At 38.8% G+C, this 13025-nt stretch overlaps 1 protein-coding gene across 5 annotated transcripts in view; it reads left to right on the plus strand.

Moving 5' to 3' along the window:
- COL19A1 (collagen type XIX alpha 1 chain) overlaps positions 1 to 13025 on the plus strand; it is a 180628-nt gene that overhangs the window by 44151 nt on the left and 123452 nt on the right. For 4 of the 5 annotated variants that reach the window (XM_071548523.1, XM_071548524.1, XM_071548526.1 and 1 more), the window contains one exon: positions 2309 to 2362. The exons of the other annotated variant lie outside the window; for it this stretch is intronic. In XM_071548523.1, coding sequence (XP_071404624.1) covers positions 2309 to 2362 — 54 coding nt within the window. The remainder of the gene's footprint in view (positions 1 to 2308; positions 2363 to 13025) is intronic. 5 annotated transcript variants of the gene reach the window in all.

Consider the following 13025-nt stretch of genomic DNA (forward strand, 5'->3'; position numbering starts at 1 on the left):
TCCATGGATTGAGGCCAATTGTATGAGGTTCAATAATGCCAAGTGCCAGGTCCTGCGCTGTGGCCAGGAAAACCCCATGCAGTGCTACAAGCTGGGGAGAGAGGCTGGAAAGCTGCCTGGCAGAAAAGGACCTGGGAGTGCTGGTCAACAGCCACTGAACATGAGCCAGCCATGTGCCCAGTTGGCTAAGAAGGCCAATGACATCAAAAATAACATGGCCAGCAGGACTAGGGATCTGTACTTGATACTTGTAAGGCCTCATCCTGACTACTGTTTCCAGTTTTGGGCCGTTCACTACAAGAACATTAAGGTGCTTGGAGCATGTCCAGAAGAGGGCAACAAAGCTGGGTAAGGGTCTGGAGCACAAGTCCGATAGACAGTGGTTGAGAGAGCTGGGGTTGTTCATCCTGGAGCAAAGGAGGCTCAGGGGAGACCTTATTGCTCTCTACAACTACCTGATAGGAGGGTGTAGCCATGTGGGGATCAGCCTCTTTTCCCAGGCAACTAGTGACAGAGGAAATTGCCTGAAGCTGCACCACAGCATGTTCAGGTTGCAGATCAGGAGGAATTTCTTCACTGCAAAGGTCAGGGAAGTGGTGGAGTTGCCATCCCTGGAACTAATCAGGAAATGACTGGATGTGCCACTTAGAGCTATGGTTTATTTGATGTGATGGAGTTCAGTCAAAGGTTGGACTCAATCTTGGAGGGTTTTTCTGACATTTTTGATTCTGGGATATAAATAATACTGGGTTTGTGTACTTGCCTATCTTACTGCTCCTTTCTTAATTTCAGACAGGTTAATACCTTCATTTCAAACAGAGTTATTACGTTTGCTCTGAAAATTAAAGTTACTACAGTGTTCTGTCTGTGAAGCTCTTTCAGGTTTTTATTTTTTTGTTTGGGGCAGGGGGAACACTCATGCATTTCTCTTTTTTTTCCCTTTTTTCGTGGATTTTTTTTGTTTGTTTTGGGGTTTTTTTTAAAGCTTTAAGGCAGTGTTTGCTTTCTGATACTGAGTTCTGGAGTACTTAGCTGATGTTATTGTACCATAACTACAGTAATTAAAAATCTCTTTAGACCTGATGAAGAGACCTAAGTTGTAATTTAAGAAATGGTTACGCACTTGTCATGGGGATGGTCTCATGCAAAATGCAGAAACAGTCATCCAGATAGGAACCCATTCTGCTTTCTCTTGGGGAAGACACTGGACAGCTGGAATGTGGTACAGTTGTGCAGTTTCTAATGTTTCTCTTGTGTACTTTGGAACTACTACCAGTAGGATCCTGCTATTTAAAAAGTTATGCACTTTGAGAGTTTAAAGATCTTGGGCACTAACTCCTCAGGAGGGCTTTTGAGTATACAGTTTTAGATTTGAGCTCCAAACCTAGATTTGCAACCTATTTTAGGAAGCATTTATTTGTATAAATGTGTTTTTATTTCTCCTTTGTGCAACCTGTTCTCTCAAAGAACAATTTAATGGTTATTTCTTTTCAAACCAGAGAGGTTTACTTCATAAAGAATTGGATTACTCCAGAAAGGGCTGCTACTTTGTTTGCTAGAGAATGTTCTCTTCTTGGTACAAGTAGACACACCTTATGTTTTTGTTTTTAAATGAAGACTTTATGGTTTCAGTGCTTTTGTTGTATTCCTCTAGCATCTAAACAGTTTTTATTTTAAATTTTCTAAACCTTATACTTGACATTATGAAGCAAAATTTCTGTGTTTCGTATTTTCTTACCTAATTTTTAAGACCTATGGCCCCATGCAGTTGTGGGGATCTTCCATAACTCTCCTGACCAGCTGATCATTTGTCTCTTAAAACTGAAATTTTTTTACAGATTGCACATGGTTTGGGGTTTGGTTTCTCTGAGAGGGTGAAAGGGAGGGAGAGATGAACTGAGTTTAAGTAGTGTCTTTTAAAAATAGTGTGGGCACATGACTTCAGACAAACCTGTATTACATGTTGAACTCTCTCAATGTAGAACACAGTCTACCTATTGAAAATGGGCCTTCTTGGTTTCACTCTGGTATTGCAATGAATTCCTCTAAAATCAGCAGACCTGCTCTTATGGAAATGTGAATGTGCAAGTATTTGTCAGATGAAGGTCTTAATTGAAATGATAGGTGTATTAGAACGTATTAGTTTTGTCTGATTTTACTGTTATGTGTAAGGCATCCTCCTCCACAGGATTGCATTACTAAGCACAACAGCAGGTAGAAGATGTTTTTCTGTTGAGTCTGATGTGACCCAAATAGTTGTTAACATCAGAAGTCTGTAGAACTTCTAACTGATCAATTTGTTTTGTAGGGTGAAATGGGCACAAAAGGACAGGATGGTGTTGCTGGTCTGCCTGGTGAAAAGGTACGTTTGTGTGTGTTGATATGTAATTGAACTCTTAGAAAGTGCTCATTATGTCACTGGGTTATCTGTAGTTATGTACAGAAGTAGAAGGATAGAACATTTCTATTAGAAAATTAACTTCTTACCTGCACTGTCTTGTTTTTGTAGCACACTGAAAAAAACCACTCAGATCAATAACAGTCACTGCAGATATGCTTGTTTGGTGGGGGCTTTTTTTCTAGAAGTGGGGGTTATACAGAACTAGGGGAACTATGTTTTGCTGCCTGGTTTGTGGTCTGGAAGCCTAGATAAGTGCTCTAGTGCACTCAGCAGTCTGCTCTGTAAAGATGGAGATAAACACCACTAACCTCTTAAGCAAAGACTTGGAATAGCCATGGCTAAAAAGGCATGCCAACCTACCTGTGTATTTGAGAGGATAGATTTCATTCATTTCAGAATGTTACTGTGTAGATTTACACAGTTGTGTACGTTTATTGGGTTCAGTGCTAGTTATTGGTATCAGAGGAATTCTTCTAAGTCTAACATCCAGCAACTCCAGTATAGAAGACAGCCACTGTAACACTGAGGAAACAGTCTGTTGCTGGAGTTTCTAGTCATTTAGTAACTTGTGGTTTTATAGTTTTTATTTTTTTCCTATTCCATAGGAACAGTTGAAATAATAGTGGCTTTTCTGCATATACATAGAAGCCAGTTAATATATAAATGAATGAAACTCTCCAGGTACATGTGCTAGTGCTGATTTTTCTAAAAACTTCTTCAAAATTTATTTCAGTGATATCTTGAGTGTCACACTTTGAGACCTCAACCATCAATTCTGTCAATTTACGTTCTTTTTCACCGTGTACTTCCAGTTACTGTTCTTTCAGTGCCATAAACCAGTATGCCTTTTAAAGGCACCCGTTGCTGTGAGAGGCTCAGAATTTCAATATTGAGCTTTATTGATTGACATGCTGCTCTCATACGTATGCAGTGTCCTAGTAATAGTAGAAGGTTTGGTTTATTTTGTAGTTATCCAGACTTCTAAGTCCTGAGAGAAACAGAGTTTCACATCATCAGGTTTTAAATCTGTGATTTACAGGACATAAAATTATGAAACTGTCTTATATTTTTGCTTACTATTTATGTCTCAAATTGTGTTTTCTTGAAAGTGGGAGGTAGATACATAATATTACTGAAGATATGAGTTTAAATCAAGGTATTTCCTGCTGCTGTTAGGTTTATATGTGGTAGAAAGATGGAGGGCAGGCTGCAAAGACATTCAAAAAACTTTGCAATATTGAGGGTCAGAATTCTAAAGTGATACGTAAAACTGTCTTGGGTTGAGCTGGCAAAATGCCAACTGCCCAAGTACAGAGAAAAAGTCTTCCCCCCCCAAACCAGCCAAGAGAAAAAGAAGAAGGAGAGGGGAAAAAACCCCTCCAAACTAGGTTTATGCTGAAACTAACTATATGTATTTATACAGAAAAAAAGAAAATTAAGAGAAAACTACAATATAACACACACTTACACAAGTCATGTATAACAAGAAATAACTTTACACTCCCCAGTTAATACAAAGTCTATTACTCTAGATTCATAAGCACTCTAAAAGACACCTAGCAAGAAGCAAAGTATAACAACATAATGTTTCTATTTCCCTGAATTCAAACAAAATTCTAGTGGCAGCAAGAGCAGCAGGGCCTACTCCAAGACAGGAGCTGCACCACGTCCGTCTTGTACCTCGGCCATGGTGGAACTGACCTAACACCTCCCACTGCTGCACTCATATCTTAGGATTGCGTCATCTGCTATGAAATATTTCTTTGCTACCCAGTCAGGTGATAGCTGTCTTCCTCAATCCACGTAGATTCTCTGAGCCTGCTAATTTGAGGCCTAGCTAAAACCACTACAACTTCTACCCTTTATTTCATACTAAATGACGTCAGACTTATATTTTATAAGTTTACATCTATTTATTTCAGTGCTTAAACAGTCCTTGTTTTGTTTTTGTTTGGTTTGTTCTTTTTAGGGCATATTTCTTTGGTTACTGAGTCAGGTGATAGCTGTCTCCCAATCCACATAGATTCTCTGAGCCTGCTAATTTGAGGCCTAGGTAAAACCACTACAAAAAACTTAGACAAACTAGTGGCCAAGAGATGCAGATGAAGGCACAGGTATCATTATGCATTTCATGTCACTCTGGACTAGCTATTACTGTTCAGGAAAGTAATCTTTGAATTACAGATCAATGAAAACATGGACTCACTGTTTAGTGCTAGTCAAATAAACAGAATTTAGGAGTTATTAGAAAGAGAATAGGGAACAAGGCAAAAGCCTCTTAATATCACCATTATTATTGAATCTGTATTGTGCTGGAGCTTGAATGTTATATACAGTTCTGATTTTCACATCTCAGTGTGGATCTAGTATTACTGGAAAAGATTCTGAAGAGATGTCAAGAGTGATCAAGAGCATTGGGCATCTTCCACTTAAGGTGTGACAATGTGGACTTCAATCTGAGAAAGGCACAATTAAGATGTCCTGTTCTGTGCTCCATACAGTAATGAATGGAGCAGACGAGATTAATAGGGATTTATTTATTTATTTAGCTTTTCTTTTCAGTGTGTGAGCTAGAGCATCAAACCTACCTGACAGCAAGTTACAAAGGAGAGAAATGGCTCATTTTTCCTGTTACATTATTACAGTCTGAAAGGTGGCACTCAAAAGGTCTGCAAATGTATTAGAAGAATGTTATGGGTTCACCTAGGTGGGCCTAAATTTGGGCTCTGAAGTTTGGACTAGGCCGAAGCTGTCAGCTGACTTGAGCTGGGCTGAGCTAACAGCTGACCTCTTCTAGCCAGTAATTTTGTATTCCATACCACATTATGACATCATCTCCAGGGAAGTGGGAGCCAGTGTGGGAGTGGTTAAGGCAGTTGCTTCTCAGCCTTCCTCTTGGGAGGACGCACGGTGCTGTCCCGGGGGGGATGGAGAGGACCGGACCCACCACTGGCTCACAAGGTATCTCGGGAAAGTGGATTGTGGTGTTCTGGGTCTCTCCTTTCTGCTTGGGTTTGTCTCCTTGGGGAGTGGATCTTTTCTTGAGTGATGTGTAGTTGGGACGGTAGAATTTGTGTGTTCGTTGGGAAGTTGAGGTGGGGAATTTGTTGTTGCGGACTTGTGTGGGTGTGTATTTGTGCTCTCTTCTGGTTGTCTCTTTCTTTCTGTGGAGGATATGTGTAGTTTTGGTGTGGACGCGGTTTGAAGTGGTTTTCTTTCTTTCCCCTCTCTTTTCCTCCCTTTCCCTGGTGTTGGGGGGGGGCTTTTCTCTCTGTGCTTGGGGGGGTTGGCGGTTGCTTGTCTCAAACCAAGACAAAAACTGATGGAATAAAACCCATGAAGTGTGTCGAGCTGCTTGTCTGAAAGCATTTGAGCTCCAAGACACTGAAGTCTGGGAAACTCGCTTGAGAAGTTGTTATGCCTACCCTGTTGTTATACTTTTCTGTAGACATCTGTTCTTTCCACAACTGTAATCATATAAACTGACTTTGGAAACCTTTGATTTGATCCAGCTAGACAGTGTTTTACTTTACTGTGTCCCTAGATGTGAATTAATGGAAAGAGTTATTTGTAAAGAATTGTAGATTGATTGAGATTGATCTAGAATGAAGCTGTGTTTTCCCTTGGCTCTTTCTGTAGCTCCTACACTGATGTTATCTCGCTTTAAAATTACCAGGCTATGCTGCTTTTCCAGTACCAGTTATTATTACAGTTTCCATGGTTAATACTGTTTGGGTTTGGTGGTTTGTTTTTTTTTTTTTGCTAAGTGCCTTACACATTCATTGTCAGGCCAAATCCCAAAGCTCCTGTTAGTTTACATAAGGCTCAACAGTCAGATCATATTCATTACCAAGACATTGTACTTTTCCTGGGCATAACCCTTATAATTCAGACTGCATTAAAAAGCATACAATTTTTGCAAATTAAAAATTAATTACTATGAAATCTAAAACTGTTAAGCCTGAAAACTTTCAAAATAAAAAAGACAATCAAAATATTTTGTACATGCATAGCTAGATGAAGAAACTGAGATCCAGCTACCCAACTTCTGTTAGCTGGAATTATGTCTATGCAGAGTAGTACAGTGCTATGTTCAATTATTAGCTTTTTTCTGAAGGCAGAATGATGATCTTTCTTGGGTTGTGAAAGGTGTTAACATGCTCTGCCTCTCAGCTGATGCAGCAAGAGCTATATACATTTGTGGAGTCTTTAATTTTTCTGCTCCTTTAAGTCTGGTGTTTTGGATGCTAACATTGTACCTACTCAAAGATAACTGAACAAAGTAGAGGAAGAGCACCAGTCTGAGTTCAGTAAGTGTTTGGAAAATGCTCTTTGGAAAATCATGGTGTGATTCTTGGGGTGTCCTGTGCAGGGCCAGTTGGAACCAATGATCCTGATGTGTTCCTTCCAGTTCAGCTTATTCCATGATAAAAATGCTCTAAGCACTGTTGTATGCAAAGGCATGTCCTATGTTTCAGGACATTGAGGTATAGACTGTGCAGCACTGAGAGAGCATTCTCAGAAGCTAGTCCTGTTTGTTTATCCTCTTAAAGCCTTCACCATGCATTATCTTTCGTTGAAGGTGTTACAATTTTTTGATATGGCTATTTTTGTTTTCCTGCACTGTGTGTTTCTGAGCTTTGTGCAGATGTGCCCCTGAGTCACTAGGTAGAAACAGGAAGAAGAAAAAAGAACTGATACAATTTCTTTCTTTTAATGTAAATGCATGTGCTGGTTTAAAGGTAAACCGGCTGTAGAAATGAACCCAACACAAAAGAGATTATAAGTGAGAGTTACAATTTAGTAACATTATTACAATAAATGCAATGTCACAAAGAGAAATTAGTTTCAATCCACAAAACCCAGAAGTATAACCCAGCACCCTGGGGTACAAACATAAAGGGGTTTGTTAGCCCATGTGCTGAGACTCACGTGGTTCCCATGAGTCCAAAGTAAAAGGAAGTGAGAAACCTGTTGGTGCAGATGACAGTTGGAGTCTGGTTGAGAGTGGTGGTTGCAGTCCTGTCAAGGTTCAGGTCCTCCTCTGGATCCGACAAGTGGTTTGCCAAGTCCCCCAAGATTATATCCCCTCAGGTCCAGGTGGGACCACCCAGTACCTCCCCCAGGGCAGGAAATTACACAATGAGTGAACTCACTCTGTGAGTTATAGGGTATTTTGGAATCATTGATGGCCCATTAGCCGACAAGACACCTTAGGCTGGCTGTGGAGGTGCTAACGACTTCCTGGAAGGGAGTTATCACAGCTCTTATCTCACACTTCTCTTTCACATCCAGCTCACACCCTGAGGAGTTGGGTGTGCCCTGGACAGCTGCTGCAAATGGTCCATTGTTAACAGTTCACGGGAAATGAATAGAGGGTGTAGAATACATAGCTTTTGTCACACCCACACAGTGATAAACTGGCTTTGAAATATCCAGCGTTTTCTTTTCCAACCTAATTTAAATATATATACATGAATTTAAAATTTTGAGGAAAAAGCCCAAACCCACAACATGCTAGTGTAGCATATGACTTAGAGATGCTTTTAATACCTGTCTCCCTACTGAGTTATTCTGGGGTCAAGTCTTCAGGGCCAGCTATGTCATGAAGTCCTTAACCTGAAACTTGTTAAACATCAAAACATGTCATTGTGAAGATCCTTGTGACTATTGACCTGCTCTCCCCATTGCTCTAGATAGACCATGGACACTCTGTCTAGAATTTTCCAAGGCATATTTGACTTGGCAGAAGATATATGGCCTATTATGCCAGTTCAGCATATGTGTCTAGAGCATTAATCACTCACGTAAATATGCAAATCTGAGGAGACACTGGCGTTGAGCAGTCTTGGTAATGCAGTCTTTTCCTTGCAGCTGTCTTGAGAAATCTCTGAGCGTGTTGCCTTCCATATTTCATGTGGTGTACAGATCCCTGACAGGGGTCAGGGTATTTCCGAAGTAGCTCACCAGCATCTTTGAGAAAACTTCCAAAAATGCATGCAGAGCACTGGATAGGTACTGCTTAAAGCCATCATGCTCAGTTTGTCCATCTCTTATTCAGTGCCATCCATTTTCTGATTTCCTGTTATTGCTAATCAGTTATTTCAATATTTGTAAATTGGGTATGGACAAATATTGTGTTACTTATGCAACTTTTGAGAAATCTTTGTGCTTCTTCACTTTGGAGTCAAAAGAGTATGGCCAGTAATACTGGAAAACTATTTGACATCAGAAAGCTTTTCAAACTACTCTCTTACAATTGTGATCTGTTAGAATATAAATCCAAAATAACATTTTAATAGGAAATAACACAGTCCAAATTTTTAAAAACTATATTTTTATGGGTGAACAATTAAATAGATGAGTCTCAAAAAAAGAAAGACAATGGTTTTCCAATTGGAAACTTTATTACCACTAAGTTTAAATCCTTGAGCTTGAGACTTGCTGACCATTGGAAATCAGGAAATTGGATGCCATCTATTTCAGCAACAAATTTGTTACAAGTTTTCTACTCTTCTTGTGTTTTCAGTGATATCTTTGTGTATCATTACATACATCTGATTTTAAGAGATGGATGAGTTTGAAAATAATAGGTCTCAATAGATTTCTGATGCATAAATGTGTTTTCTAAGGTATCTTTCTAGGAAAATACACTTCAGACTGCTATGTTTTACAGAACTTGTTTCATTACTTCAGCATGTATAGTTCTCACTTGGTTGCTCTCTCCTTAGTGTTACAGAAAAGTGTTTTGAATAGCCTTTGATCATAAATTTGATTCCAGAGAGCTGTCTGCTGTGCTGACTTATTTTTGCCTTATTAGGTGATTTTTGCAGTTCACAACTCCAGGAACTGTTGAGCTCCTTGCTTTTTCAATTTCTAAAGTTAAACGACAGCAGTTCAGTTCAGTTCTTGATAGAAAACTCCATGGAATCAAATTACCTTGCGTGCAGAGACACTGCATGTGTGTTTTTTCCATTCTGGAGGGAATGGTGCTAGGGACTGCTGTATGTGTTGGTGAGCAGAGACTTCATTTTTAAATTAAAGAATTGCTGCTTTTTGAGGGAAAAAAAGCTATGCTTCAGTCCCATCTGAGGAAAGAAATGGCATTGTCTTCTGTCCTCTTGCGGGTTCCCTCAAAATCAGATTAGAATGTCTCAGCAGAACAAAAGCACAAATGTGTTTTGGAAGCCAGACATTAGTTCTTGTATTGCTTGGCATCAAAGCCGTGGGCTCCTTCAGGCGAGTGACACTGGTGAGATAAGAATGGGAGTGGAAGGGTATATATACCCTCTGCTGTTTGCGTTGGAGCTGTAATAACCAGCAGAACGTGGCAGGTCATGGGGGCCTGGAGTGCAGGAGTGCCTTTGTGATGTGAGGTGTGGCCAAAGCAACCAGAGGTCACCATCCATTTTATGGGGGTCTGGGGTGCTGGGAGCAGAACAGAGCATGGCATACAGCCATGCAGGGCAGGCTTTTGTTAGTGGGTTATGTAATGTGGAAGTAAAATATAATGTGGTTGTTAAATAATGCAGTCATTAAATGCAGCTCTTTGTTCCTTAATCAGACATTCAAGAATACTCTAGCTGTGAGCCTGCCTGGCTCTGGGATCCTTAACTGTGTCTGAAAAGTCTCAGTTGGGACCTTAAGGACTTTGAAAGGGCAGGGGGAGGCTTGAGGATTCTTGTATTGTTCGTAAATAATATTTATTGCGTTCTTTCTAGAAGCTTTCTGTGTCATGTAGATTCTAGTTTTGTATGCATTTTTCCCCTTCTGTTGTGGGGGCTAGAGATTGTAGGTTTTGAAACTGATATTCTGAACTTTCCACATCTCATCAGAAAGCAGAGCTTTAAGAAAAATACCCATTATTGCAAGATTTAGCATTGTAAAAGTTGGCAGCAGTGTGTTGCAGGAAATGGTTTAATTGAGGAGGAAGGAACTTTCTCACTGTACTACTGCATTGTACAGCTTGTCTGACACATTTTGCTTAGTTTTGTTTGCCTTCTTTTGAGTCATTAGGTATTGTACTTCACAGAATACTAGATTTTGAGTCTGTTGATTCATCGATCTGTATTAGGATAATTATGTCTAACTGATATTATTTTACTTTATTAAATGATATATGAGTATTTTTACACTGGATAATAACTCCTATTATAAGGAGCACATTAGATTTTTTTTAAAAAATGTTCATTTCATACAGTAGAAAATGTATATGTAGTACAAATTATACAGAGGTTATCAATAATGCTGTTGCCTGCTGTGACTTGTGACCTCTTAACTCTCCTTTGCCCTTTTTTTAGTGGTTGACCTGGATTATTAATGTTTAGATAAATGCAGCTTAGATGTGCATTTTTAATGTTAATGAATATACTTCTTCCCCCCAAAATACCCTTAAAATTATAATATATGTCTTGTATTTCAAATTCCATGTAAGTTGCTTTTTAAAATTCATAGATACTGAGTTGTTGGAAATAAAAACTGCATTTTATTACTATAGTAAAATCATTCATAGGTATAGTGAACCAGAATGTATTTTATTTTTTAATTCCCATTGCTAGCCAGTATTTATAAACACCTAAAATCCATACTACATGTTTCAAGTCTGAACTGATTAAGTCAATGTGACACGCTGAGGCTGGGCCAAGTCTTGTCTAATCAGCAGTCAGCACTGCTGCTCTGGCATGAGGCTCCCAAAAATAGAAACACAAGAAGTCAAACAAGTAAGTGGAAGGGCACTAAAAGAAAAAGTGCTGCTAATTCCACTGTTGACTTTCTGTCTAATGCATTCTTGTTCCCAGGCCACACTGAGTGAAGCAACTGGCGCGGGGTGTGTTCCTGCAGATGGCTCAGCAGTGACACACGTGGCCCAGCTGGTTAACAGGTGTTTAATTTCTGTTTAACAAGTACCTCATACAAGCCAGATTTTTTTTCTTTTAACAGATAACAAGAAGCTAGTAAGCTGATGCTTTTCTTCAGAATTAACATCCCTTTCACTATGCTCCATTTATGTTGTGAATCACAGTTCTTTGATTGTTCCGTACAAATGAAGATAACATTATTTTAGGTTGTAATAAGAAAGGCACTTAACAAGAGAAACTAATTAATAGTTAACTTTGTTTAATAGTTGTAACCTATACACATGGAAGGCACTATAATTACTTCTAGCTATTGACAATATTATCTCTAGAAATATTTATTTAGCTGTCCACTTTACAGGATGAAAATTCACTCACAAAGTGTGCATGGAAGGAGAATGCCAGTCTTTTGGGATGTAGCTGTTATACTCGATGTTAGTGTGTCTTCATGTAAGAAGGTCTTGGGACTTGTACAGTGTAGCACAAGACCGAAGGAAAAGAAATTCCCTGCCCAGTGGATCATACAGTATGGACAGAGATGTACCCAAGGCCATGAGGGAAGAGCAAAGATGGGTAACTATTTAACAGATGGGAATTATGTGCAATGTATGTGATGTTATTCCTTGAGGAATTTTGAAGCTTTGTTGTAAGCTACATAATAACACCCTGCATAACTGGAGAAAGGTTGTCTCAGTGGCAGTCTGGAGATGAAGGTGGGTCATGGTTTTGTTTTAATAAATGGAAGATACTATGATTTTTGTAGCATTTTTTAGTCATTGCCATGATAGCAGCTCTGCTGAGAAAGGCAGCAATAAAAATAGTAGAGCATCTGGACACTTTTACCAATCATCTTCAATTAATGAGAACTTCAGGTGGTAGGATGTGTAATGTAACAGTAGCTGTGGCAAGTTTGTCTTCCCCATCCCATTTGTCCATACTTTGGTCTGAGAATTTTTATTTTCTGGTGTCAAATCCATGAGGTAAGATTTTAGAAACTGTAACAAAAATGCATGTCTTTCCAGTGACAGAGTTGTAATGCCAGTGTTGTCAAATCACCAGAAGAAATACCACCCTATAGAATATACCATACTGGCAGTACTTTTTGTTTCATACTATTCGTTTCATATCTGTTGACTAGACTTCAAAATTAACAGTATTTAATGGTCTGTGGGACAGATATTTTTTTAGTATAAACTTACATATGTACCAGCTGAAAATCTGCCTCTTGAATCTTCAGGTTATGGAAATGGATAGTGATGACAGTGATGATAATAGTAATAGTTCTCTAGTAAAGAATAACCTCTGACATTTAAGAGGTTGACCAATGCTGTTTACATTTTTAATATAAACTTGGCATTCCAACTGTTATGAGTATAATGATTGTAACATATTGTATCATTTTTGAAAGATCTCAGCAGTACATGCATATTGAATAGTACTTTTTAGCATATATTTAACATTATTATGTTTCAAATATTATTTGAACAAGGCCAGTTATATTAATTTCCAATTCTGTTAAAATTTTAATGGCACTTAGATTTGCTTTAGCTCCATGTTATGGCTGGATTAGCAATAAATCAATAGATGGTGTGTAAGTCAGGCAATTTTCCTTTTGACAGATCTACTGTAAGGGAAAAAAACATAGTTGCAATGAACAATCAGATGTCCATGAGTATAAGATCTCTTCAAATTTTTTTCTACTGTCTTGCTTCAGATGATAGAAATAGACAACTGGGTAGACTTATTTTCCTAAACTGTTCATCTCTAAG

This window comes from Pithys albifrons, chromosome 2 (assembly GCF_047495875.1).
Source record: "Pithys albifrons albifrons isolate INPA30051 chromosome 2, PitAlb_v1, whole genome shotgun sequence".
In the NCBI taxonomy this organism is placed as follows: Eukaryota; Metazoa; Chordata; class Aves; order Passeriformes; family Thamnophilidae; genus Pithys; species Pithys albifrons.